Raw genomic sequence first — 27,800 nt, forward strand, 5'->3', positions numbered from 1 at the left:
TAGAGACACTCAGGGGCTAATTAGAGAACTCTCGGTAGTAGCCCAGGCCCCTGGCGCCCCTCCCCCTCCACCCCTGGACTGCTACGCTCACCTGAGGTCCGGTCGCGCGCGCGAGCAGATTAGCGAACGGGACCCACACTTGAAACCCCGGAGGGGCGCCCACACCTGAAACCTCCGAGATAATTTGGAGCAGAGACTAGCTGCTCCACCCACAGGCCCAAAACCTCGGAACCGAGTGCCGCGTGATTCAGTCCCAGGACGGCCCCGCCCGCCCGAGAGACTCAAGCCCAGGGCGGCTGGATCGGGCCCCAAAGCACAGAGCCTGTGGCTCAGCGGGCTGCGCGCGCTCACCAAGCACAGGGCCGGCTGGGTGCCTGTTTTCCAAATACAAAGCTGCTGGCGAGTGTCCTAACCCCAAGGCGGCTGAATCCGCCACCTGCGCGCCAGCCTTCCAAGCCCTGGCGGCTCGATTGGTCCTCCGGCTGCGCGCTCAGGGCACAAAATAACGTCACAGACCCAAAGCGGCTGGACTCCCCTGCTGCGCTCGCACGCGTCACAAGCCAAAGCGGCTGGATTGGCTGATCAACGGACTGATTGACTGCCAGGGACCACACCTACACAACAGCGAAGAATGTGACCCAGGAAGAGAGAAAAGTGAAACCAATCCTTCCAACCACCCCCTCCCGTTGCACAGACAGGACACCAGCAGAAATAACCTGACCGGTTTAAAGCCAACAGAAGATGTTTTTTTTATCCTTTTTCTTTTTTTTCCTTTCCCCCTGAATCCTTCTTCCTCTCTCTTTTTTTCTTTTTTTTCATTCCTTCTTCCTCCCATCCTTTACCATTTTTATGTCTTCTTCCTGCCTTCTTTTATCTATTTCTATGTTTTAATTTTTGCTAAAATTCCTTCTTATCTTGCCTCCGATCTTTCTTTATTCCTTCTTCCCTCCTTCCTTCCTTTCCTCCTTTCCTATTTCCTTTTTCCCTCCTTCCCATCTTTGTTTTGGTTTGTTTTGTGTGTGTGTGTGTGTTTTTTTTTTCTTTTCTTTCGCCCCCCCTTTCTCTTTTTCCCACAGGTGAGACAACAAAACCTGGAGTGCTGAAAAGACTAGAGTTAGACCGTGTTAAACACATAAACGTCAGCTCAAGACCAGTGAGCACAGGAGAGTAAGGAGACAGCACCACCGAATCCCATTGGCATTCTACCATAGAAGTTCATATCATAAATCCAGGGAGTCAGAACAAAGCAATTTAAGACGCAGAGGCCAACAAGAAGAGCCTCACAAACAATGGGAAGACAAAGAAACAATTCCCAAATGAAAGGAAAGGAGGAAGTCTCAGAAAGAATGTTAACTGAAAAAGAGGCAAGTCAACTATCAGATACTGAGTTCAAAGCAATGGTCATCAGGAAACTCACTGAGCTCTCTGAGCTCAAAGAGAACTACCAGAAACTACAAGGAAACTACAATGAACTCACTGCAAACTATATCAACATGAAAAAGGAAATAGAAAATATCAACAAGAGCCAAGAGGAAATGAAGAATACAATTTCTGAATTGAAGAACACAGTAGAAGGAATTAAAAGCAGACTTGATGAAGCAGAGGATCGGATCAGCGAGCTGGAGGATAAAGTAGAAAAAAACACCCAGAAGGAGCAAGAAAAGGAAAAGAGGCTCAGAAAGAATGAAGAGGCAATAAGGGAAATGCAGGACAACATGAAACGTAACAATATCCGTATAATAGGAATACCAGAAGGAGAAGAAGAAGAGCAAGGGATAGAAAACCTGTTTGAAAAAGTAATGATGGAAAATTTCCCTAATCTGAGGAGAGAAAAAGTCACCCAAATCCAGGAAACACAGAGAGTCCCAAGCAAGAGGAACCCAAAGAGACCCACTGCAAGACACATCATAATTAAAATGGCAAATTTCCAAGACAAAGAGAGGATCTTAAAGGCAGCAAGGGAGAAAAAGGAAGTAACATACAAGGGAGCCCCAATAAGGTTAGCAACTGACTTCTCAATGGAAACGCTCCAAGCCAGAAGACAATGGCAAAAAATATTCCAAGTACTGAGAACCAGAGGCCTGCAACCAAGACTACTTTACCCAGCAAGGCTCTCAATCAAGATAGAAGACCAAATAAAGAGTTTCCCAGACAAAAAAAGTCTAAAAGAATACAGCTCCATCAAACCAGCTCTGCAAGAGATGCTAAAGGGACTGCTTTAAGGAAAGGAAGGAAAAGAGAAAGACAGAGGAACACAGGTAGGAAATAATGGCAATGAATAACTACCTATCGATAATAACCTTAAACGTAAATGGATTAAATGCTCCAATCAAAAGACATAGAACAGCTGAATGGATAAGAAAACATGACTCACACATATGCTGCCTACAAGAGACCCATCTCAGGACAAAAGACTTACACAGACTGAAAGTGAAGGGCTGGAAACAAATTTTCCAAGCAAATGTACAGGGGAAAAAAAGCAGGGGTAGCAATACTCATATCAGACAAAATAGACTTCCAAAGAAGGGCCATAAAGAGAGACCCAGAAGGTCACTTCATAATACTCAAAGGAAGAATCCACCAAGAAGACATAAACATTGTAAATATATATGCACCCAACATAGGAGCACCCAAATACATAAAGAAAATATTGGAGGATTTCAAGAAAGATATTGACAGCAACACAATTATAGTAGGGGATTTTAACACCCCACTATCAAAAATGGACAGGTCTTCCAAACAAAAGATCAACAAAGATATTGTGTCACTTAACAATACCTTAGAGGAAATGGACTTAACTGATATATACAGAGCTTTTCATCCCAAAGAAGCAAAATACACAGTCTTTTCAAGTGTCCATGGAACTTTTTCAAAGATAGACCACATGATAGGACACAAAGCAAGCCTCAACAAATTCAAGAAAATTGAAATCATATCAAGCATCTTCTCTGACCACAAGGGTCTGAAACTAGAAACCAACGCCAAGGGTAAAAACCCAAAACACTCAAAAGCATGGAGACTGAATAGCATGCTATTAAACAATGAATGGGTCAAGAACGAGATTAGGGAAGAAATCAAAAACTTCCTGGAAACAAATGAAAACGAACTCACAACAACCCAAAACCTATGGGACACAGCAAAGGCAGTCCTGAGAGGGAAGTTCATAGCAATACAGGCCTACCTTAAGAAGTTAGAAACAGTTCAAACAAACAACCTAACCCTATGCCTACAAGAACTGGAGGAACAACAACAAAGACAGCCCAGAGCAAGCAGAAGGAAGGAAATAACCAAGATCAGAGCAGAACTAAATGACATAGAGACTAAAAGCACAATTGTAAGGATCAATGAATCCAGGAGCTGGTTCTTTGAAAAGATAAACAAAATCGACAAGCCTTTAAGTAGGCTCATCAAGAAAAAAAGAGAGAGGATCCAAATAAACAGAATTAGAAATGAAAGTGGAGAGATTACAACTGATACCACAGAAATACAAAGGATCGTAAGAAATTACTATGAAGACCTGTATGCTAAGAAATTTGAAAACCTAGATGAAATGGACACATTTCTAGAAAAATATAATCTTCCAAAACTGAATGAAGAAGAAGCAGAATACCTGAACAGACCAATATCAGCAAAGGAAATTGAAGCAGTCATCAAGAAATTCCCATCACACAAAAGCCCTGGACCAGATGGTTTCACAGGAGATTTCTACAAAGCATTTAAGGAAGAACTAACCCCTATCCTTCACAGACTATTCGAAAAAATCCAAACTGATGGAAGACTCCCAAACTCTTTTTATGAAGCCAACATCATCCTAATCCCAAAACCAGATAAAGACACAACGAAGAAAGAAAACTTCAGGCCAATATCGCTGATGAACATAGACGCTAAAATTCTCAACAAAATATTAGCAAACCGCATCCAGCAATATATTAAAAAGATCATCCACCATGACAAAGTGGGATTCATCCCAGGGATGCAAGGATGGTACAATATTCGCAAATCAATAAACATAATACATCACATCAACAACAGCAAAGACAAAAATCACATGATCATATCAATAGATGCGGAAAAAGCATTTGATAAGATACAGCACCCATTTCTGATAAAAACACTCAGCAAAGTGGGAATAAAGGGAGCAGTCCTCAACATAATTAAGGCCATATATGAGAGACCTACAGCCAACATCACACTCAATGGACAAAAACTTAGAGCTTTCCCACTAAGATCAGGAACTAGACAAGGATGCCCTCTCTCACCACTCCTATTCAACATAGTATTGGAAGTCCTAGCCACAGCAATCAGACAAGAAAAAGCAATAAAAGGCATCCAAATTGTAAAGGAGGAAATGAAACTGTCACTGTTTGCAGACGACATGATAGTGTACATGGAAAACCCTATAGACTCCACTCAAAAACTACTCGACCTAATAAATGAATTTGGCAAAACAGCTGGATACAGAGTCAATACCCAGAAATCAAAGGCATTCCTGTACACCAGCAACGAAACTGCAGAAACAGAAATCAGGAAAAAAATCCCATTCGATATAGCAACAAGAAAAATAAAGTACCTAGGAATAAACCTAACCAAGGAGGTAAAAGACCTGTACTCAGAAAACTACACAACACTGAAGAAAGAAATTAAGGAAGATACAAACAAATGGAAGCATGTACCATGTTCATGGATTGGAAGAATCAACATTGTCAAAATGGCCATACTACCCAAAGCAATTTATAGATTCAATGCAATCCCTATTAGAGTACCCATGACATATTTCACAGATATAGAACAAACATTGCAGAAATTCATATGGAACCATAAACGACCTCGAATAGCTGCAGCAATTTTGAGAAAGAAAAACAAAGCAGGAGGGATCACAATACCTGATATCAAACTGTATTACAAGGCCACTGTAATCATAACAGCCTGGTACTGGCATAAAAACAGGCACATAGACCAATGGAACAGAATAGAGATCCCAGAAATAAACTCAAGTCTATACGATCAATTAATATTTGACAAAGGAGGCAGGAGCATAAAATGGAGCAAAAACAGCCTCTTCAACAGATGGTGTTGGGAGATCTGGACAGCTACGTGCAAAAAAATGAAACTCGATCACCAACTTACGCCATACACGAAAATAAACTCAAGATGGATAAAAGACTTAAATATAAGCCGTAACACCATAAAAGTCCTTGAGGAAAACATTGGCAGGAAAATCTCAGACATTCCACGCAGCAACATCCTCACAGACACATCCCCTAAAGCAAGGGACATAAAGGAAAGAATAAACAAATGGGACCTCATCAAAATAAAAAGCTTCTGCGTGGCTAAAGAAAACAGCACCAAATTACAAAGAGTACCAACAGTATGGGAAAACATATTTGCCAATGATACCTCAGACAAGGGCCTGATCTCCAAAATATATAAAGAACTCACTCGACTCCACTCCAGGAAGACAAACAACCCAATTAAAAAATGGGCAAAGGACTTGAACAGACACTTCTCCAAGGAAGACATACAGAGGGCCCAGAGACATATGAAAAGATGCTCAGCATCACTAGCCATCAGAGAGATGCAAATTAAAACCACAATGAGGTATCATCTCACACCAGTCAGAATGGCCAACATAAACAAATCCACAAACAAATGTTGGAGAGGATGTGGAGAAAAGGGAACCCTCGTGCACTGTTGGTGGGAATGCAGACTGGTGAGGCCACTGTGGAAAACAATATGGAATTTCCTCAGAAAACTAAAAATGGAACTGCCCTTTGACCCAGTAATTCCGCTGCTGGGATTATACCCTAAGAACACTGAAACACCAATCCAAAAGAATCTGTGCACCCCAATGTTCATAGCAGCACAATTTACAATAGCCAAGTACTGGAAGCAACCGAAGTGCCCATCAGCAAACGAGTGGATCCAAAAACTATGGTATATTTACACAATGGAATTCTACGCTGCAGAGAGAAAGAAGGAGCTTATACCCTTTGCAACAGCATGGATGAAACTGGAGAGCATTATGCTAAGTGAAATAAGCCAGGAAGTGAGGGACAAGTACCATATGATCTCACCTTTAACTGGAACATAAGCAATAGAAGAAAAAAGCAAACAAAATATAACCAGAGACATTGAAGTTAAGAACAATCTAACAATAGCCAGGGCGGGGGTGGGGGGTGGGGGCCTGGATAGTGGGAAGAGGGTATTACAGGAACTACTATAAAGGACACATGGACAAAACCAAGGGGGAGGGTGGAGAGGGGAGAGGGAGGTGGGTTCACCTGGGGTGGGGTAGAGGGATGGGGAGAAAAGGCATACAACTGTAATTGCATAACAATAAAAAAAAAAAACTATGGTACATTTACACAATGGAGTACTACACAGCAGAAGGGGAAAGGGAGCTCCTACCCTTTGCGACAGATGGAACTGGAGAGCATTATGCTAAGTGAAATAAACCAGGCAGTGAAAGACAAATATCATATGATCTCACCTTTAACAGGAACCTAATTAACAAAACAAACAAGCAAGCAAAATACAACCAAAGACACTGAAATTGAGAACAGGCTGATAGTGACCAGAGGGGAGAGAGGAGGGGATTATAGGGTAAAAGGGTGAAGGGTTTGCAGAAACAATTATAAAGGATACATGGACGATAATAAGAGGGGGGTGGGAGCAGGGAAGGGAGGTGGGGAGGGCTGGCGGGGGAGGTATGGGGGAAAAAGGCAGAAAACTGTACTTGAACAACAATAAACAATGTTAAAAAATTTAAAAATTAACATTTTCATAGAAAAAAAAAAGATTTTGCAGCTTTCCTTGAAGCTAGGTGTGTCTGTGTGATTGAGTAATGTGTGTGTTGTGAGATTGTGCCCTTAAAAGTAAGGATGTGCTTTCTCCTTTCTCTATTTCCCCAACTCACTAGTTGGGATGGGACCTAGCATACATGGAGGTAAACCCTCTTGGACCTTGAAGAGCAGGACCAGTTTCTTGGAGAAGGCAGAACAACTAAAAGGCTGACATTTTACTCCTGGAGTGATCATACTTGGACAGTTATGTGACAGAAAAAAATAAACTGATCATGTTTTAGTCATTGTAAAAAAAAAAAAAAAAAAAGATTGGAGACCAAAGATAGAGGACATTGAAAGATCAAACAGTAAGAAGAGTGCTTAAGGACAATAAGGTCCCTGGGACCTGCGCAGGGACCAGGGCAGCTGAAGCCCTGGCCCGGGCACAGGGTCGGCTGCAGGATTATTGGGAGAGAGCCAGGCTAGGCTGTGTGAGCAGCCAGGTACTTGTTTGGACCAGGGGGGCTTGAATAGGAAGAATTTCTCAAAAAGGAAAAGAAAATAGAGGCACACAGCAGCAAGTTAGAGAACTCTCCCCGGCAGCCACGGGCTCTGGCACCCCTACCTTCTCAGGCCCTGGACTGTGAACGCTGGAAAAGCAGCCGCAGCGCTCACCTGAAGCCCGGCTGGCACTCATCCAGATTAGCGGACTGGGGGCCCATAACTGAAACTCTGGGTGAGCACGTACCCTGATAAGCAGCCCAGCTGCCTGGGGGCCAGACACAAAGTGCCCCAGTGGGCGCATACCCGAATCAGTGGCCTGGGGCACACACCTGAAACCCCGGGTGGGCGCACGCCCTGATAAGCAGCCGGGCTGCCTGGGCCCACAAACAAAAAGCCCCTGGGTGGGCACCCAACCGGATCTGTGGCTGGCTGCCCTGGCGCACAGACCCAAAGCGGGGGATCAGCAGCCAACCAAGTCCAAAGCGGAGATCAGCCACACAAACCGATCAAAGGCCTGGCTGCCTGCAGACGACCACATCCAAAAGCACCGGTTCTGAAAAACTACAACTAGCCCCTGTGCACAGAACCCTGCAAGGCCTACTGGCTCTCTTGGAGGAAGGCAGAACGCCCAGCAAAAGGGAGCTGCAGGGCTAGGGGAGACTGCATTCCCAGGAAAGACTCCATCCAGTAGGGGACTGAACTACCCCATAGCAGCACGGAGAGCCCCTAGCATCTAAGACAGCAAAGAGCAAGAAGGTGGAATGTGAGTTTCCCCTAACTGGTGCAACTCAAGGACAGCACAGCTAGTGAAATAAAGGCCTAGTGGGGAGCAAAAGGATCCGGAGGAACTGACTGAAGGCTGAACAACAGCGAAGAGTGTGGCTCAGGAAGGGAGAAAAGTAAAACCAATCCTTCCAACCACCCACTTCTGTTTCACACACAGGAAGACCAGCAGAACTAACCTGACCGGTTTAAATACAGCAGAAGACTTTTTTGTTTTTTCTTTCCTCCTTTCCCCCTGAATTCCTTCTTCTTTTCTGTCCTTATTTCTTTTTTTTATTCCTTCTTCCTTCCATCCTTTACCTTTTTAATTCCTTCTTCCTGCCTTCTATTATTTATTCTGTTGTTTTAATTTTTGTTAAAATTCCTTCTTATCTTGCCTCCGATCTTTCTTTATTACTTCTTCCTTCCTTCCTTTCCTTTTCTATTCCCTTTTTCCCTCGTTCCCTTTTTTTTTTTTTTTTTTGCCCCCATTCCTCTTTTTCCCACAGGTGAGACAAGAAAACCTGGAGTGCTGAAAAGACCAGAGTTAGACCGTGTTACACCCATAAACATCAGCTCAAGACCAGTGAGCACAGGAGATTAAGGAGACAGCATCACTGAATGCCACTGGCATTCTAGCATAGAAGTTCATACCATGAACTCAGGGAGTCAGAATAGATCAATTTCAGAAGCAGAGGCTAACAAGAAGAGTCTCACAAACAATGGGAAGACAAAGAAACAATTCCCAAATGAAAGGAAAGGATGAAGCCTCAGAAAGAATGCTAACTGAAAAAGAGGCAAGTCAACTATCAGATACTGAGTTCAAAGCAATGGTCATCAGGAAGCTCACTGAGCTCTCTGAGTTCACAGAGAACTAACAGAAACTACAAGGAAACTACAATGAACTCACTGCAAACTACATCAACATGAAAAAGGAAATAGAAAGCATCAAAAAGGGCCAAGAGGAAATGAAGAATGCAATTTCTGAATTGAAGAACACAGTACAAGGAATGAAGCAGACTTGATGAAGCAGAGAATCGGATCAGCGAGCTGGAGGACACAGTAGAAAAAAACACCCAGAAAGAACAAAAAAAGTAAAAGAGGCTCAGAAAGAATGAAGAGGGATTAAGGGAAATGCAGGACAACATGAAATGTAACAATATCCATATAATAGGTATACCAGAAGGAGAAGAAGATGAGCAAGGGATAGAAAACCTGTTTGAAAAAGTAATGATGGAAAATTTCCCTAATCTGAGGAGAGAAAAAGTCACCCAAATCCAGGAAACACAGAGAGTCCCAAGCAAGAGGAACCCAAAGAGGCCCACTGCAAGACACATCATAATTAAAATGGCAAAATTCCAAGACAAAGAGAGGATCTTAAAGGCAGCAAGGAAAAAAAGGAAGTAACATACAAGGGAGCCCCAATAAGGTTAGCAACTGACTTCTCAATGGAAACGCTCCAAGCCAGAAGAGAATGGCAAAAAATATTCCAAGTAATGAGAACCAGAGGCCTGCAACCAAGACTACTTTACCCAGCAAGGCTCTCAATCAAGATAGAGGCCAAATAAAGAGTTTCCCAGACAAAAGAAGTCTAAAAGAATACACTTCCACAAAACCAGCTCTGCAAGAGATGCTAAAGGGACTGCTTTAAGGAAAGGAAGGAAAAGAGAAAGACACAGGAACACAGTTAGGAAAAAAAGGCAATGAATAACTAACTATGGATAATAACCTTAAACGTAAATGGATTAAATGCTCCAATCAAAAGACATAGAATAGCTGAATGGATAAGAAAACAGGACCCACACACATGCTGCCTACAAGAGACCCATCTCAGGACAAAAGACTTACACAGACTGAAAGTGAAGGGCTGGAAACAAATTTTCCAAGCAAACGTACAGGGGAAAAAAAGCAGGGGTAGCAATACTCATATCAGACAAAATAGACTTCCAAAGAAGGGCCATAAAGAGAGACCCAGAAGGTCACTTCAGAATACTCAAAGGAAGAATCCACCAAGAAGACATAAACATTGTAAATATTTATGCACGAAACATAGGAGCACCCAAATACATAAAGAAAATCTTAAAAAAAAAAAGAAAGAAAAAGAAAATCTTGGAGGATTTCAAGAAAGATATTGACAGCAACACAAATATACTAGGGGTCTTTAACACCCCCACTATCAAAAATGGACAGGTCTCCCAAACAAAATATCAACAAGGATATTGTGTCACTTAACAATACCCTAGAGGAAATGGACTTAACTGATATATATAGAGCTTTTCATCCCAAAGAAGCAAAATACACAGTCTTTTCAAGTGTCCATGGAACTTTTTCAAAGATAGACCACATGATAGGACACAAAGCAAGCCTCAACAAATTCAAGAAAATTGAAATCATATCAAGCATCTTCTCTGACCACAAGGGACTGAAACTAGAAACCAACCCCAAAGGAAAAAACCCAAAACACTCAAAATCATGGAGACTGAATAGCAAGCCATTAAACAATGAATGGGTCGAGAACGAGATTAGGGAAGAAATCAAAAACTTTCTGGAAACAAATGAAAATGAATTCACAACAACCCAAAACCTATGGGGCACAGCAAATTCACTTCTGAGAGTGAAGTTCATAGCAATACAGGCCTACCTTCAAAAGATAGAAACATTTCAAACAAAGAACCTAACCCTATCCCTACAAGAACAGGAGGAACAACAACAAAGACAGCCCAGAACAAGCAGAAGGAAGGAAATAACCAAGATCAGAGCAGAGTTAAATGACATAGAGACTAAAAGCACAATTCTAAGGATCAATGAATCCAGGAGCTGGCTCTTTGAAAAGATAAACAAAATAGATTAGCCTTTAAGTATGCTGATCAAGAAAAAAAGAGAGAGGACCAAATAAACACAATTAAAAATGAAAGAGGAGAGATTACAACGGATACCACAGAAATACAAAGGATCATAAGAAATTACTACGAAGAACTGTATGCCACAAAATTTGAAAACCTAGGTAAAATGCAGACATTTCTAGAAAAATATAATCTTCCAAAACTGAATGAAGAAGAAGCAGAAAACCTGAACAAACCAATAACAGCAGATGAAATTGAAGCAGTCATCAAAAAACTCCCAACACACAAAAGCCCTGGACCAGATGGTTTCACAGGAGAATTCCACAAAGCATTTAAGGAAGAGCTAACCCCTGTGCTTCACAGACTATTTGAAAAAATCCAAACTGATGGAAGACTCCCAAACTCTTTTTATGAAGCTAGCATCATCCTAATCCCCAAACCAGATAAAGACACAACAAAGAAAGAAAGCTTCAGGCCAATATCGCTGATGAACATAGATGCTAAAATTCTCAATGAAATATTCACAAACCGCATGCAGCAATACATTAAAATGATCATACACCATGACCAAGTGGGATCCATCCCAGGGATGCAAGGATGGTACAATATTCACAAATCAATAAACATAACACATCACATCAATAACTGCAAAGACAAAAATCACATGATCATATCAGTAGATGCGGAAAAAGCATTTGATAAGATACAGCACCCATTTCTGATAAAAACACTCAGCAAAGTGGGAATAAAGGGAGCATTCCTCAACATAATAAAGGCCATATATGAGAGACCTACAGCCAACATCATACTCAATGGACAAAAACTTAGAGCTTTCCCACTAAGATCATGAAAAGAAAAGGATGCCCTCTCTCACCACTTCTATTCAACATAGTATTGGACATCCTAGCCATAGCAATCAGACAAGAAAAAGCAATAGTCTAACAGTCTAACCTTATAACTAAAGGAGCTAAAGAACAATAAACCCCAAAGTGAGTAGAAGGAAGGAAATAATAAAGATCAAAGCAGAAATAAATTAAATAGAATCTAAAAAATGTAAAAGATCAAGGAAACGAAGAGCTGGTTCTTTGAAAAGATATGCAAGATTCATAAACCTTTAAACAGACTCATTAAAAAAAAAGAGAGAGAGAGAGAAGATCCAAATAAATAAAATTGGAAATTCAAGAAAAGTAACAACTGACACCACAGAAATACAAATCATTATGTTAAAATATTACAAAAAACCACATGCCAATAATTTGGACAATCTGGAAGAAATGCATAAATTCCTAGAAACATACAATCTTTCCAAATTCAATCAATACAAAATAAAATCTGAACAGGTCAATTAGAACTAATGAAAATGAGTAGTAATTAAAAAAATACCCTCTTAACTAAATCGTTGCCCTGGATGTTTCACTGGTGAATTTTACCAAACATTCAAAGAAGAACTAATACCTCCCTTTCTCAAACCATTCCAAAAAATTCAAGAGGAAGGAAGACTCCCAAGCTCATTTTATAAAGCCAGCTTTATCCTAATTCCAAAAAAGTTAAGGATACTACAAGGAAAGAAAAGTATGAGCAAATATCTCTGATGAATATATGCAAAAATCTTCAACAAAATATTAGAAAACTGAATCCAGTAATATGTCAAAAAGATCATAAACCATGACCAAGTGGGATTTATTCTGCGTATTGAAGGGTGTTACAGTATCCACAAATCAATTAATGTGATGCACCACATAAACAAAATGAAGGATAAAAATTATATGATCTTATCAATAGATGCAGAAAAAGCATTTAAAAAAATCCCACACTCATTTATGATAAAAATTCTTGGCAAAGTGGAAATAGAACTTGTCTCAACATAATAAAAACCATATATAACAAACCTACAGCTAACATTATACTCAATGGGGAAAAAATAAAATAATTTCTCTTAAGATCAGGAACAGGACAGGGATGTTGACTGTCAACACTCTTATTTAACATAGTACTGGAAGTCCTAGCCACAGCAGTCAGACAAGAAAAAGAAATAAAAAGCATCCAAATTGGAAAGGGGGAAGTAAAACTGTCATTGTTTGCAGATGACATGATAGTGCACATGGAAACTCCTATAGGCTCCACAAAAAACCTACTTGACCTAATAAATGAATTTGGCAAAACAGTGGGATACAAAGTCAATACTCAGAAATCAAAGGCATTTTTGTATATCAACATGAAATATCAAAAACAGTAATCAAGAAAAAATCTGATTTGATATAGCAACAAGAAAAATAAAGTACCTAGGAATAAACTTAACCAAGGATGTAAAAAACCTGTACTCAGAAAACTATACAACACTGAAGAGAGAAATTAAAGAAGAGACAAACAAATGGAAGCATGTACCACACTCAAGGATTGGAAGAATTAACATCATTGAAATGGCCATACTACGCGAAGTGATTTATAGCTTGAATTCAATCCCTATTAAAGAACCAATGACATATATTACATAGAACAAACATATCAGAAGTTTATATGAAACCATAAACAACCCCAAATAGCTCCAGCAATTTTGAGAAAGAAGAATAAAGCAGGAGGGATCACAATACCTGATATCAAACTGTATTACAAGGCCACTGTAATCAAAACAGCCTGGTACTGTCATAAAAACAGGCACACAGACCAATGGAACAGAACAGAGAGCCCAGAAAACAACCCAAGTCTCTACAGTCAATTAATTTTTGAGAAAGGGGGCAGCAGTATAAAATGGAGTAAAAATAGCCTCCTCAACAAATGGTGTTGGGACAGCTGGACAGCTACATGCAAAAAAAAAAAAAAAAGAAAAGAAACTCAAGCACCAACTGACAACATACACAAGAGTAAATTCAGGGTGGATAAAAGACTTAAATATGTGTCATGCCACCATTAAAGTCCTAGAGGAAAACTTAGGCAGGAAAAGTTCAGATATTTCATGAAGCAGTATTTTCACTGATATGTCCCCTAGAACAAAGGACAAAAAAGAAAGACCAAACAAATGGGATCTCATCAAAATAACAAGCTTCAGCATGACTAAAGAAAACAGTATTAAAATAAAAAGAGAACCAATAACACTATCATATCATCTGCAAACAATGACAGTTTCATTTCACTCCTTTCCAATTTGGATGCCTTTTATTTCTTTTTCTTGTCTGACTGCTGTGGCTAGAACTTCCAATACTATGTTGAATAGGAGTGGTGAGAGAGGGCATCCTTGTCTTGTTCCTGCTCTTAGTGGAAAAGGTCTAAGTTTTTGTCCATTGAGTATGATGTTGGCTGTAGGTCTCTCATATATGGCCTTTATTATGTTGAGGAATGTTCCCTCTATTGCCACTTTGTTGAGGGTTTTTATCATAAATGGGTGCCGTAACTTATCAAATGCTTTTTCTGTATCTATTGATATGATCAAGTGGTTTTTGTCTTTGCTTTTGTTTATGTGGTGTATTATGTTTATTGATTTGTGAATATTGTACCATCCTTGCATCCCTGGGATGAATCCCACTTGATTATGTTGTATGACCTTTTTAATGTATTGATGGATGCTGTTTGCCAGTATTTCATTGAGGATTTTAGCATCTATGTTCATCAGCAATATTGACCTGAAGTTTTCTTTCTTTGTTGTGTCTTTATCTGGTTTGGGGATTAGGATGATGTTGGCTTCATGAAACGAGTTTGGGAGTCTTCCATCTTCTTGAATTTTTTGAAATAATCTGTGGAGGATGGGGGTTACCTCCCCCTTAAATGCTCTGTAGAATTCTCCTGTGAAACCATCTGATCCAGGGTTCCACTCCAGGAAGACAAACAACCCAATGAAAAAATGGGCAAAGGACTTGAACAGGCACTTCTCCAAGGAAGACATACAGAAGGCCCAGAGACATATGAAAAGATGTTCAGCATCACTAGCCATCAGAGAGATGCAAATTAAAACCACAATGAGGTACCATCTCACACTGGTCAGAGTGGCCAACACAAACAAATCAACAAACAAATGTTGGAGAAGATGTGGAGAAAAGGGAACCCTAGTACATTGTTGGTGGGAATGCAGACTGGTGTGGAAACAGTATGTAATTTCCATACCGTGGAAAACAGTATGGAATTTCCTCAGAATACTAAAAATGGAATTGCCCTTTGACCCAGCAATTCCACTGCTGGGATTATACCCTAAGAACCCTGAAACACCAATCCAAAAGTACCTATGCACCTCAATGTTCATAGCCTCACAATTTACAATAGCCAAGTACTGGAAGCAACCTAAGTACCCATCATCAAATGAGTGAATCAAAAAACTATGGTACATTTACACGATGGAATTCTATGCAGCAGACAGAAAAAAGGAGCTTATACCCTTTGCAACAGCATGGATGGAACTGGAGAGCATTATGCTAAGTGAAATAAGCCAGGCAGTGAGGGACAAATACCATATGATCTCACCTTTAACTGGACCATAATCAACAACAACCAAAAAAAGCAAACAAAATATAACCAGAGGCATTGAAATTAAGAACAACCCAACAATAGCCAGAGGGGAGGGGGAAGGGGACAGTGGGCAGAAGTTTTTTCATGAAGTACTATAAAAGACACATGGACAAAACCTAGGGGTATGGTGGAAACAAGGGAGGGTGGTGGGTTTGGCTGGGGTGGGTGGAGTGGTTGAGAGAAAATGCAGACAACTGTAATTGAACATCAATAAAGTAATTTTAAAAAGGAAGAAGTAAAACTATCATTATTTGCAGATGATATGATATCATATATAAAGAATCCTAAAGACTACACTAAAAACTACAAGAACTGATAGATGAACTCTATAAGGTAGGACACAAAATAAAAATTTAGACATTGTTTCCATTTTTATACACCAATATGAACTATAAGAGATAGAAAACCTGAATACAACCTATTTAGAATTGCATGAAAAAACAAAAAACCTAGCAATTGGTTTAACCAATGAGGTAAAAATCTATACTTGGAAAATTATAAAACACTGAAGAAAGAAATCTAAGAAAATACAATTAAATGGAAGCACATACTGTGATCATGGATAGAAAGAATTAACATCATTAAAATATCCACACTACCCAGAGAAGTCTAAAGATTCAATGCAACTGTTATCAAAATACCAATTGCATATTTCATGAAACAAGAACAAATAACCCCCAAATTTAAATGGAAACACAAAAGATGCTCAATAGCCACGACAATGTTGAAAATGAAGAACAAAATTGGACGCATCATGCTACCTGATATCAAACCATACTACAAAGCTATAGTAATCAATGCATTATGGTACTGACATGAAAACAGACACATAGGCCAATGCAACAGAATAGAGAGCCAGGAAATAAACCCACATCTTTATCATCAATTAATATTTAACAAAGGGGGCAAGAACATACAATGTGGTAAACACAGTCTATTTAATAAATGATGCTGGAAAAATTAAGCAGATAGATGCAAAAAATTAAGCTAAACCATTTATTTACACCCTATACAAGAATAAACTCAAATTAAATTAAAGACTTAAATGTAAGACTCAAGACCATAAAACTCCTAGAAAAAAAAATATAGACAGAAAAATGTCTGACATTTCTCTTAGCAATATTTTTTTCTGATATATCTTCTCAGGCAAGGAAAACATGAAAAATAAACAAGTGGTACTACAGCTAACTAAAAAAGTTTGACACACAAAAGGAAACCATCAACAAAACCAAAAGACAACCCAAATAATGGAAGAACACATTTGGCAATAAGATATCTAATACAGGGTTAATATCCAAAAATTATAAAGAACTCATACAACGTAATAACCAAAACACAAACAAATTCAATTTAAAAATGGGCTGAGGAACTGAATAGACACTTCTCCAAAGAGAACATACAGATGGACAACAGACATATGAAATGTTCAACATCCCTAACTGTCTGAGAAATCCAAATTAAAACCACAATGATATATTACTTCATACTTGTCAGAATGGCTATTATCAATAAATCATAAATAAGTGCTGGCAAGGATGTGGAGAAAAAGGGAACCTCCATCACTGTTGGTGGGAATGCAGATTGTGGTGCCACTATGGAAATAGTACAGAGTTTCCTCAAAAATTTAAAAATGGAACTGCTTCATGATGCAGAAATTCCAATTCTGGGTGTATGTGCAAAGAAACCCAAAACACTAATCCAAAAGAATATGTACACCCATATGTTCATTGCAGTGTTATTTAAAGTAGCCAAGATATGGAAGCAACCCCAGTGTCTATTAGTAGATGAGTGGATATAAAAGCAGTGGTATATTTATACAATAGAATGTTACTTGGCCATAAAAAGAATAAAATCTTACAATTTGTGTTAGCATGGATGGACCTAAAGGGTATTATGCTAAGTGAAATAAATCAGTCAGTGAAAGACAAATACTACATGATTTCACTTGTTTTTGGAATCTAAAGAACAAAATAAATGAAGAAAAAAATAAAACAGAAACAGACTCACATACAGAGAGCACAGAACAGACTGAGGGTTCCCAGATAAGAGGAATGTTGGAAGACTGGGTGAAAAAGGTAAAGGTGAGATAACATGATATTTATCTTTCATTGTCTGGCTTATTTCACTTAGCACAATGCTCTCCAGTTCCATCTGTGCTATTGTGAAGAATAGGAGCTACTTCCTTCTTTCTGTTGTGTAGAATTCCATTGTGTAAATGTACCATAGTTTTTATATCCACTGATTTACTGGTGGGCACTTAGGTTGCTTCCAGCACTTGGTTATTGGTGGAACCTAATCAACAAAACAAACAAACAAGCAAAATATAACCAGAGACATTGAAAGAAAGAACAAGCTGATTGTAATCAGAGGGTAGGGGGAAGAGAGATAATGTGGGAAAACAGGGGAAGCACCACCAAGGAACATGTATAAAGGACACATGGACAAAGCCAAAGAGGGTAGGTTCAAGGGTGGGAGGTGGTGGATCATATTACGGTAAAAATGGAGACAACTGTACTTGAAGAACAATAATTGAATAAATAAACAAACAAATAAACAAATAAAAGGTTAAGAGATTGAAAAGCACAGATTGATGGTTTCAGAATAGTGACAGGGATGCATAGGGAGTATAGTCAATAATATTGTAATAATTATATGTATTGTGACAGGTGGGCCCTGGAAATATCAAGGGAATGATTTTTGTTTTATTTTTTGTGTGCGTTGTCATTTTTTTATTGGTCAAGTACAGCTGTCTCCATTTTCTTGCCAACACGTTCACCTACCCCCACCTACCACCCTTAATCCTATGCCCCTTGGCTTTCTCCATGTGTCCTTTATATATGTTTCTTGATGACCCTTCCCCTTCTTATCCCCATTTTCCCCCACCATCCTCCCCTCTGGTTACTGTCAGTTTGTTCTTTATTTCAATGTCTCTGGTTATTTTTTGCTTGCTTGTTTGGTTTGTAGATTAGGTTCCATAAGAGAATGTTTTTAAAGCATATGATTGTCTAATTGCTGTGCTGCATACCTGAAACTAATAAAAAATAATTTTGGATGTAAAAAATAAAAATAATAAATAAATAAATAAAAAGAAAAGCAACACTACCATAGAAATGAACATGAATATCCAGTAAAAATTGGTTAGAGATGTGGAATGAAGTGGAAAATAACAGAGCTAAATATTATTAGAGAAATGGTAGATATGAAAGAAAAATTTATATGATATATATAATTTATGCTTATAGAAAGAGAACAGAACAAAGATATGTTTTAGGTCAGTTTTCCTAAAACAAAGACAACTATAAATCTATTGGCTTGAAGGTTAACATGCTCTACTAGGAAAAATTCATACACATTGAACAAGACATATCCTTGTCAAGTAATTGAAATTTGTAAATAAAACAAACATGCATATTGGCTTCTAGGCCATAAAATGAAGTTCCCTCTTATGTGCAAGATTCTCAGGCTGGTTTGACATTTCTTCATAGCTACATTTATTGCTAGAACTGAGTATAACAATCAATAGCTATATGGACATCAGAGAAAGAGACTGTGATCCCTAAATTGTAAAACAGCCAAATTATAACCCAGGTGTACACATAATTGACAGACAATTGTATACATGCAAGATAGTAGGAAATATGGTTCCCATGAGCTAAGTTAACTAAGCAATGAATGGAAAAATTAATAAAAGGACTATTTTGAGAAGAGTATTCATTTTAATATATGATTAATCAACTATACGAATTATAGCTGCATAATAGCATGCAAATGATATGAAACTTGACAATTCTGAAATGGTAGTAAAGCAAATGAAATTTGGGACATGACAGGGACTGGTGGAAAGACAAGGTAAAAGATAGGATGAGTAGACTTCTGGCCAACATGGAAGCATGGGTAGATATACTTTGCCTCCTTGCACAACCAAAAGAAGGACAACAACAAATTTAAAAACAAAAACAACCACAACTGCCAGAAAATCCAACGGTATGGAAGTCTGACAACCAAGGAGTTAAGAAGAAACATTCATCCAGACTGGTAGGAGGGGCAGAGATGGGCAGCGAGGGCGAACAGCACTGGTGACAAGGCAGCAGCTGGAGGACAGGGGTCAGCGAGGTGGCAGCTGGTGGAATGAGTGGTTTCATATTTGCATGCAGATAAATGGGAAGGAAGAACTGAAGAGCAAGACAGACCATGCAACCCAGGGTTCCAGTGCAGAGAAATAAAGCCTTAAACCTCTGACTGTTCAAATCTGTGGGGGTTGAGGTGGCAGGAGAAACTACCAGCCTCACAGGAGAGTTTGTTGGAGAGACCCACAGGGTCCTAGAACATACATAAAACCACCCACCTGGGAATCAGCACCAGAAGGGCCCAATTTGCTGTGGGTAGTGGAGGAAGTGACTGAAAGCTGGCAAAAAGCTGACCAAGTGGCATTGTTCCCTCCCAGAAACCCGCCCCACATACAGTGCCACAATGCAGCAACATGGGTTACCTCACCCTGACAAATACCTAAGGCTCTGCCCCTTAATATGTAACACACACACATTGAGACAAAGAAATATGGCCCAAATGAAGGAACAGATAAAAGCTCCAGAAAAAATACAACTAAGCAATGACGAGGTAGCCAACCTATCAGAAGAAGAGTTCAAAACACTGGTAATCAGGAAGCTCACAAAAATGGTTGAGTATGTTTGCAAAATAGAGGAAGAAGTGAAGGCTACGCAAAGTGACATAAAGGAAAATTATACAGGGAACCAAGAGTGAAGGGAAGGAAACCAGGACTCAAATCAATATTTTGGACCAGAAGGAAGAAATAAGCTTTCAACCAGAAAAGAATGAAGAAAGAATTCAAAAAAATGAGGAGAGGCTTAGGAACCTCTGGGACAACTTTAAATGTTCCAACACCCAAGTCATACAGGTGCCAGAAAGAGGAGATGAAAAGCAAGAAATTGAAAACTTATTTGAAAAAATAATGATGGAGAACTCCCCCAGTCTGGCAAAGGAAATAGACTTCCAGGAAGTCCAGGAAGCTCAGAGAGTCCCAAAGAAGCTGGACCCAAGGAAGTACACACTAAGGTACAACATAATTACATTACCCAAGATTAAAGACAAGGACAGAATCTTAAAACCAGCCAGAGCAATGGAAACAGTTACCTACAAAGGAGTTCCCATAAGACTATCAGCTGATTTCTCAAAAGAAATCTTGAAAGCAAGAAGGGGCTGGAAAGAAGTATGCAAAGTCATGAAAGGCAAGGACCTATATCCAAGATTACTCTACCCAGCAAAGCTATCATTTCGAATGGAAGGGCAGATAAAATGCTTCTCAGATAAGGTCAAGTTAAAGGAGTTCATCATTACCCAGCCCTTATTATATGAAATATTAAAGGGACTTATCTAAGAAAAAGAAGATCAAAAATATGAACAGGAAAATGAAAACAAACTCACAACTGTCAACAACCGAACCTAAAACAAAAACAAAAACAAAGCAAACAACTAGAACAGAAACAGAATCACGGAAATGGAGATCACATGGAGGGTTATCAGCAGGGATGGGGAGGTGTGAGAATGGAGAAAAAGTTACAGGGAATAAGAAGCATAAATGGTAGGTACAAAATAGACAGGAAGAGGTTAAGAATAGTATGGGAAATGGAGAAGCCAAAGAACTTATATGTATGACCCATGGACATGAACTAAGGTTGAGGAATGCTGGTGGGAGGGGTATACAGGGTGGAGGGGAGTAGAAGGGGAAAAAATGAGACAACTATAATAGCATAGTCAATAAAATATATTTTAAAAAGAAAGGACAAGTATACTAGTTTCCTCATATCTTTGTAGTAAATGAGAGATCAATAGACCCTGTTCATAGCTGATAAATCAACTATTAGATGGGTAAATATCTTAAGGACACAAAGGTAACAACTAGTTTAAGTATAATAATAAAACCAACCATAATCAACAGAAGAAAAAAGGAAACAAAATATAACCAGAGACATTGAAGTTAAGAACAATCTAACAATAGTCAGGGGGTAGTGGGGAGGGGACAGTGAGGAGAGGGGATTACAGGAACTACTATAAAGGACACATGGACAAAACCAAGGGGGAGGGTGGAGGTGGGGAAGGGAGGGGGGTTCAGCTGGGGTGGGGTGGAGGGATGGGGAGAAAAGGCACACAACTGTAATTGAATAACAATAAATTTTAAAAAAACAACCAAAAATACTATGTTAGAGTAAATGGAAGTAGAAACATGCTTATTTCTTCATAATTTATTGGAAGAAGTTAATAAATTTTATCTAAATAAACAATTGAAATCTATTTTAAAATTGGCTAACTCACCAGTATGTATTCTATGGAATATATATCTTTTCCTCCTGTGTGAAAAAAATCTTCATTATCTTTTCTTTTCTCCATGATTCTCCATGAAATGGTTTTGTAACCACATCTGCCAGGTTTTGTTTAGTGTCTTTGAATAGTCTTCATCTACATCTAGAGTTCTGAACTCTTTTAAATCAGTCAAGGACAAAAATCCTTATTTCACTATATTCATGTTTTATTCCTACCAATTCCAGTTGGTTTATTGTTTTTTTCTCTCTCTCTTCCCATGCATCCACCAACCCAAAAACTTGTTCAGTTTTTACTATGAGTAAGATTCTGTGCGAGGACACTAGCTAATTAGAAAGATGATGCAGACAAGCCTCTGCTCTCTCTTCAGTCTAGGGAGGAAGCAAATAACTCTAATACAAACACGCTTTTAATATCAAGAGCACCCTCCCCACCCCATCACTCAAGAAAAGCTAAAGCTATCTGGATGATTCTGGATAGGCTCTATGAAGAAAATAGCTTTTCTTCTGGGTCTTAAAGAATGAATAGGTCTTCACCAGGCAGGAAAAAAAGGACATTCCAGATAGAGAGTAGGAAATAAGCAAAGATACGGAAGAAATGATGATCACTTTGGTTTGACTGTATTGGAAACATACTGGAAGGTGTGGAGTAGAGGTGGCCCTAGAGATTGTTCTCTTGGTTGAAAATACAGTTCACTCTTCTGGATGACTTTGTAAATACAAAGGGTTCCCTTTGACTCTAGCAGTATCACACTTAGGTTTGGCCTTCACCACAAGGCATCAACCCTCTTTTCTTAGCCCCCAGCAAACATTGCCAAGAAGCATTCCAGTTGAGAACTGGATTGATGACCCCAGTGAATAGCACACAGCCCTGGCCAGTTCCCACAGGCTGCGAACTGCCCACTTCTGGTTCCAATACAGTTCTCTCATGGAGTGCTTCCCAGCCCCCACCCTTGCTGTATCTTACCTTCATCTCCAGGGCTTCTGGCACCTTCTTGCCTTCCCAAGCCCAACTCCGCTTGGTGAAGTAGTTGACAGTGGCAAATTCAATCAGCGCAGAAAATACAAAGGCATAACAGACGGCTATGAACCAATCCATGGCCGTCGCGTATGCCACTTTAGGTAAGGAGTTTCTGGCACTGATACTGAGGGTGGTCATGGTGAGAACAGTGGTGACACCTGGGGAAAGAGAAGATAAGGACCAGTTGCCATTCAAAGACATTTAGAGCATCTCTGATAAGAGCACCAACTTTCTACTTAAAAGGAAGCGTTATACCCCACTCAAATGGCCCCTCTAAAAAAACAGAGAATGTCAAGGTGGGATGGTTCTACCTACTAAACACCCCATTCCAATTCTCACAGTAGAAGGGACTTCCAGTACAACATTTCTAAAAGTTTTCCTCTAGCCTCTGCTTAAACATTTCCATTAAAGAATAGGTAAAATATTTTATTGTAAGAGAGCATTCTAATTAGGAAAAAAAACCCTATTTTTTCTTTTTTTGAAATTTGTATTGTTGTTCAAGTACAGTTGTCTCCATTTTCCCACCACTACTTTCCTTTGCCCCACCCACTCACACCTCCCACCCTCAGTCTTACCCCTCTTAGGCTTTGTCCATGGGTCCTTTATACATGTTGCTTAACTACCCTTCCCCATTATCCCTCTCCCCACTCCCGTCTGGTACTGTCAGTTTGTTACTTATTTCCATGTCTCTGGCTATATTTTGCTTTGTTTGTTTTGTTGATTAGGTTCCACTTATAGGTGAGATCATATAATATTTGTCTTTTACCACCTGGCTTATTTCACTTAGCATAATACATTAGGGTGCATAGGTTCTTTTGGATTGGTGTTTCAGGATTCTTAGGATATAATCCCAGCAGTGGATTTGCAAGGTCAAAAAGCACTTCCATTTTTAGTTTTTTGAGGAAATTCCATACTCTTTTCCACAGGGGTGATACAAGTCTGCATTTCCACCAACAGTTCACTAGGGTTCCTGTTTCTCCTTGACAGCACTTGTTGTTTGTTGATCTGTTTATGATCGCTATTCTGACCTGTGTGAAATGGTATCACATTGTGGTTTTAATTTACATCTCTCTCATCATTAGTGATGCTGAGCATCCTTTCATATGTCTCTGGGAGCTCTGTATGTCCTCCTTGGAGAATTGTCTGTTCAGATCCTTTGCCCATTTTTGCATTGGATTATCTGTCTTCCTGGAGTGTAGTCATGTGAGTTCTTTATAATTTTGTAGATCAAACTTTTGTCCAAGGTATTGCTGGTAAATATATATTCCCATACTGCTGGTTCCCTTTGTATTTTGTTGATGTTTTCTTTGGCCATACAGTAACTTTTTAGTTTGATGGATTCCCATTTGTTTATTCTTTCTTATGCTCCTTGGTATAGGGAACATATTAGTGAAAATATTGCTGCATGGAATATCTGAGATTTCCTTGCCTATGTTCTCCTTTAGGACTTTTATGGTGTCATGACTTATATTTAACTCTTTCATCTATCTTGAGTTTATTTTTTGTATGGTGTAAGTTGGCGGTCGAGTTTCATTTTTTTTTGCGTGTAGCTGTCTAGATCTCCCAACACCATTTGTTGAAGAGGTTATTTTTACTCCATTTAAACTCCTGTCCCCTTTGTTGAATATTAATTGACTGCAGAGACATGGATTTATTTCTAGGCTCTCTATTCTGTGCCATTGATCTATGTTTCTGTTCTTATGCCAGTACCAGACTCTTTTGTTTATAGTGGCCTTGTAATATAGTTTAATATCAGGTATTGTGATCCATCCTTACTTTGTTCTTCTTTCTCAAAATTGCTGCAGCTATTTGGGGTCATTTGTGGTTCCATAAAATTTTTTGAAAGGTTTGTTCCATATCTGTGAAATATGTCATTGGTATTTTAATAGCAATTGCTTTGAATCTATCAATTGCTTTGGGTAGTATGGACATTTTGATGATGTTAATTCTTCTAATCCATGAACATGATTTATGCTTCTTTTTATTTGTGTCTTCCTTAATTTCTTTCCTCAGTGTTATGTAGTTTCCTGAATACCGGTCTTTTACCTCCTTGGTTAGGTTTATTTGTAGGTACTTTATTTTTCTTGTTGTTATATCAAATGGGATTTTTTTACTGATTTTTGTTTCTATTTCACTTTTGGTGTACAAAAATGCCTTCATTTTCTGAATATTGACTTTGCATACTGCTGTAAAAAACCCTATCTTACAAGCTGAAACCTACCTTCTTCTAACTCCTAGTGCACTGACTGATCTCAGAGATCTTTCTCTGGCAACACAGGAAAGAAAAACCTATTCCCTCCTCTTCAAGATGGGCCTTCAGAGACTTGGAAATGGTGGCGATGGTTCTTCATGAATCTGTTTATCTTCAGAATGAAGGTGGCCAATTCCCTCTCTTGTTTATCTGCCTCTCTCATTCTGATAGGTCTTTTCTGAACAACCTAGTACTGAGACCGGGGCTGAGGAAATAGTCTGAGGTCCGTAGGATATTTGCTTCCATTACTATGGACACTATTCTCCTTACAATGCAGCAAACTATTGTAGGAGATGGTTCTTTAGCTGCATCACAGTATAGGTCCTGTTGAGTTTCATGGACAACCAAAACTATTCCAACATTTATTTCTTGTGAGTTTTTGCAAAACCACAGCTTGCTATAGATCAATTGATTATTTTTCTTAGTGGTATTATTACCCTAAATTTAAGACTTTCCTTTACTCACTTTTAAATTCTATTTATTTTTCTCTGTTCTGTTCAAATTGTAGATATACATTTGAGCTCCATAGTGTTGTAGTTAACAATATGAGCTTTAGAGTCAGACTGAAATAGAGAGAAAACCTGTCAATCCCACTTACTAGTAATATGAGCTTGAACAAAGTGTTATACCCCACTCAGCTTCAGTTTTATCATGTATAAAATATCAGACTCAGAGAATTTGGGGGGGGGATCCAGTTAGATGATATTTATAAAACCCATAGCACAATATCTGTTTCATAGTACTTAATCAATAAATAGTAGCTTCCATTAACATCGGTCCTAATTTTACTATAATTATAAACACATTTTAAACAAATGTAATGATTTCATAATTGTTAGCAATAGTATTCTGGTCTCTAATGCATAAATGCCTACACTAGAAGTTAGTAGTCCTGAGTACTGCCAATTATGTGCTTTTTATCTTGGGCAATTTCCTTAATTTCCCCTGCCTTCATTCTTCTTTTCTATGAATATTCCTTACAGTCTCTATACCCCAGAATGGTGATAAGGCAGTTACTGTATCAAAAGTCATCCAGACTTAGGGAAGGGGGGATAGTCAGAATTGTTAAGTGCTGGCATGCTCAAGAGGATGGGACTGTTAGCCTCACGAGCTATGTCAAGTAGGGTATTGGAAGGAAATCCCAATGGGGTAAGATGTTATATATAAAAAAAAAGCAGATAAAGCCTATCAACTCCACCTAGAAAGCCAGTCATGTGTATTGAAGCCTCTGGGGCCTTCTCTCCTGTCTTGCCTCCTTGTATACCTTATTAATACATTTGCTACATAAATGAAAATCTAGACTGGGAAAGACACTAAAGTTTCTAAAGAGACACCATAAAGGAGCACCTTTGAACAAATTAGGCAGAAACTCATCAAGGCTGATTAGCAAAAACACATATTAAGCCCTTTCAGGAATCAGCCACATAGCTAGTACATCTGAAATTCAAACTATCTGAATTTATAGCCTTATAAGCTCTGAGAATAGATCCGATATTCAGTAACCCAGTGATCACACTGAGAAAGGAGTAATTCATGGGAGAAACACATTACTTCAATTATGGTTATCATCATTTCCAATTGTCCACCCTTGGCACATTCACAGCTCTGTGCCAATGCATGGATGGAGAGAACTACACTGAAACACAAGTATTTCTGTGCCATATCGCAGAGACTTTTAGAGGTCTAGCCTGTAAGGCTTAATTAAAACTGTCATCTTGTGAAGAGCTCTTACCTACTCAAATCTGGTAGTATCCTCAATAAAGCATTTGGTGTACTGCATGGAGGAAAAAAAGGTTTGACATTTTAAAAGACGTCCAGGCCTGCCATGCAGTGCTTCTCTTTCAAGACTCTTCTAGAAAGTTTTTTGTGTGACTGCCCTGCCTCACTTCCTTTGATCAATTCTAAAAGTGTAGTACAGTTCTTTGAAAACAAGTGTGTTACACCAAAATGAGACTTGCTTAAAAGCAGGGACCATGGTTAATATCTCTATTTCCTCAACCCTGAACACAATAGAGGAAGCCACTAAAGCATATGTAATGAGTGCAACTGTTCTGCCCAGCCTACAGCCTGTGGAATGCACCATGTGTGCGCTCATTACAGTGAATAATGTACTTTTTTTCTTAATTATTATTTTTATTAAACATTTTTATTGTTGTTCAATTACAGTCATTTGCATTTTCTCCCCACTCTTCGACTCCACCCCAGCCAAACCAACTTCCTCCCCATCCTCCCCCTCCCTCTTGGTTTTGTCCATCTGTCCTCCACAGCGGTTCCTGAAAACCACTCTACCCACTATTCCCTCTCCACTCCACTCTGGTTATTGTTAGATTGCTTTTAACTTCAATGTCTCTGGTTATCTTTTGTTTGTTTTTTTTCTTTTGTTGATTATATTCCAGTTAAAGGTGAGATCATATGGTATTTGTGCCTCACCGCCTGGCTTATTTCACATAGCATAAGGCTCTCCAGTTCCATCCATACTATTGCAAAGGGTATAAGCTCCTTCTTTCTCTCTGCTGCATAGATTCCATTGTGTAAATGCACCATAGTTTTTTGATCCACTCATTTTCTGGTGGGCACTTAGGTTGCTTCCAGTACTTGGCTATTGTAAATTGTGCTGCTATGAACATTGGAGTGCATAGCTTCTTTTAGAATGGTGTTTCAGGGTTCTTAGGGTATAATCCCAGCAGTAGAATTGCTGGGACAAAAGGCAGTTCCATTTTTAGTTTTCTGAGGAAATTCCATACTGTTTTCCACAGAGGCCTCACCAGTCTGCATTCCCACCAACAGTGCACTAGGGTTCCCTTTTCT

General features: G+C 39.1%; 1 protein-coding gene across 2 annotated transcripts in view; it reads right to left on the minus strand.

Annotated features, from left to right (window-relative positions):
• The window catches only part of GABRA3 (gamma-aminobutyric acid type A receptor subunit alpha3), a 413,998-nt gene that overhangs the window by 26,250 nt on the left and 359,948 nt on the right, over positions 1 to 27,800 (minus strand). For both annotated transcript variants that reach the window (XM_045188241.3, XM_053917478.2), the window contains exon 9: positions 22,688 to 22,899. In XM_045188241.3, coding sequence (XP_045044176.1) covers positions 22,688 to 22,899 — 212 coding nt within the window. The remainder of the gene's footprint in view (positions 1 to 22,687; positions 22,900 to 27,800) is intronic.

Source organism: Desmodus rotundus, chromosome X (genome assembly GCF_022682495.2).
Source record: "Desmodus rotundus isolate HL8 chromosome X, HLdesRot8A.1, whole genome shotgun sequence".
NCBI lineage: Eukaryota > Metazoa > Chordata > Mammalia > Chiroptera > Phyllostomidae > Desmodus > Desmodus rotundus.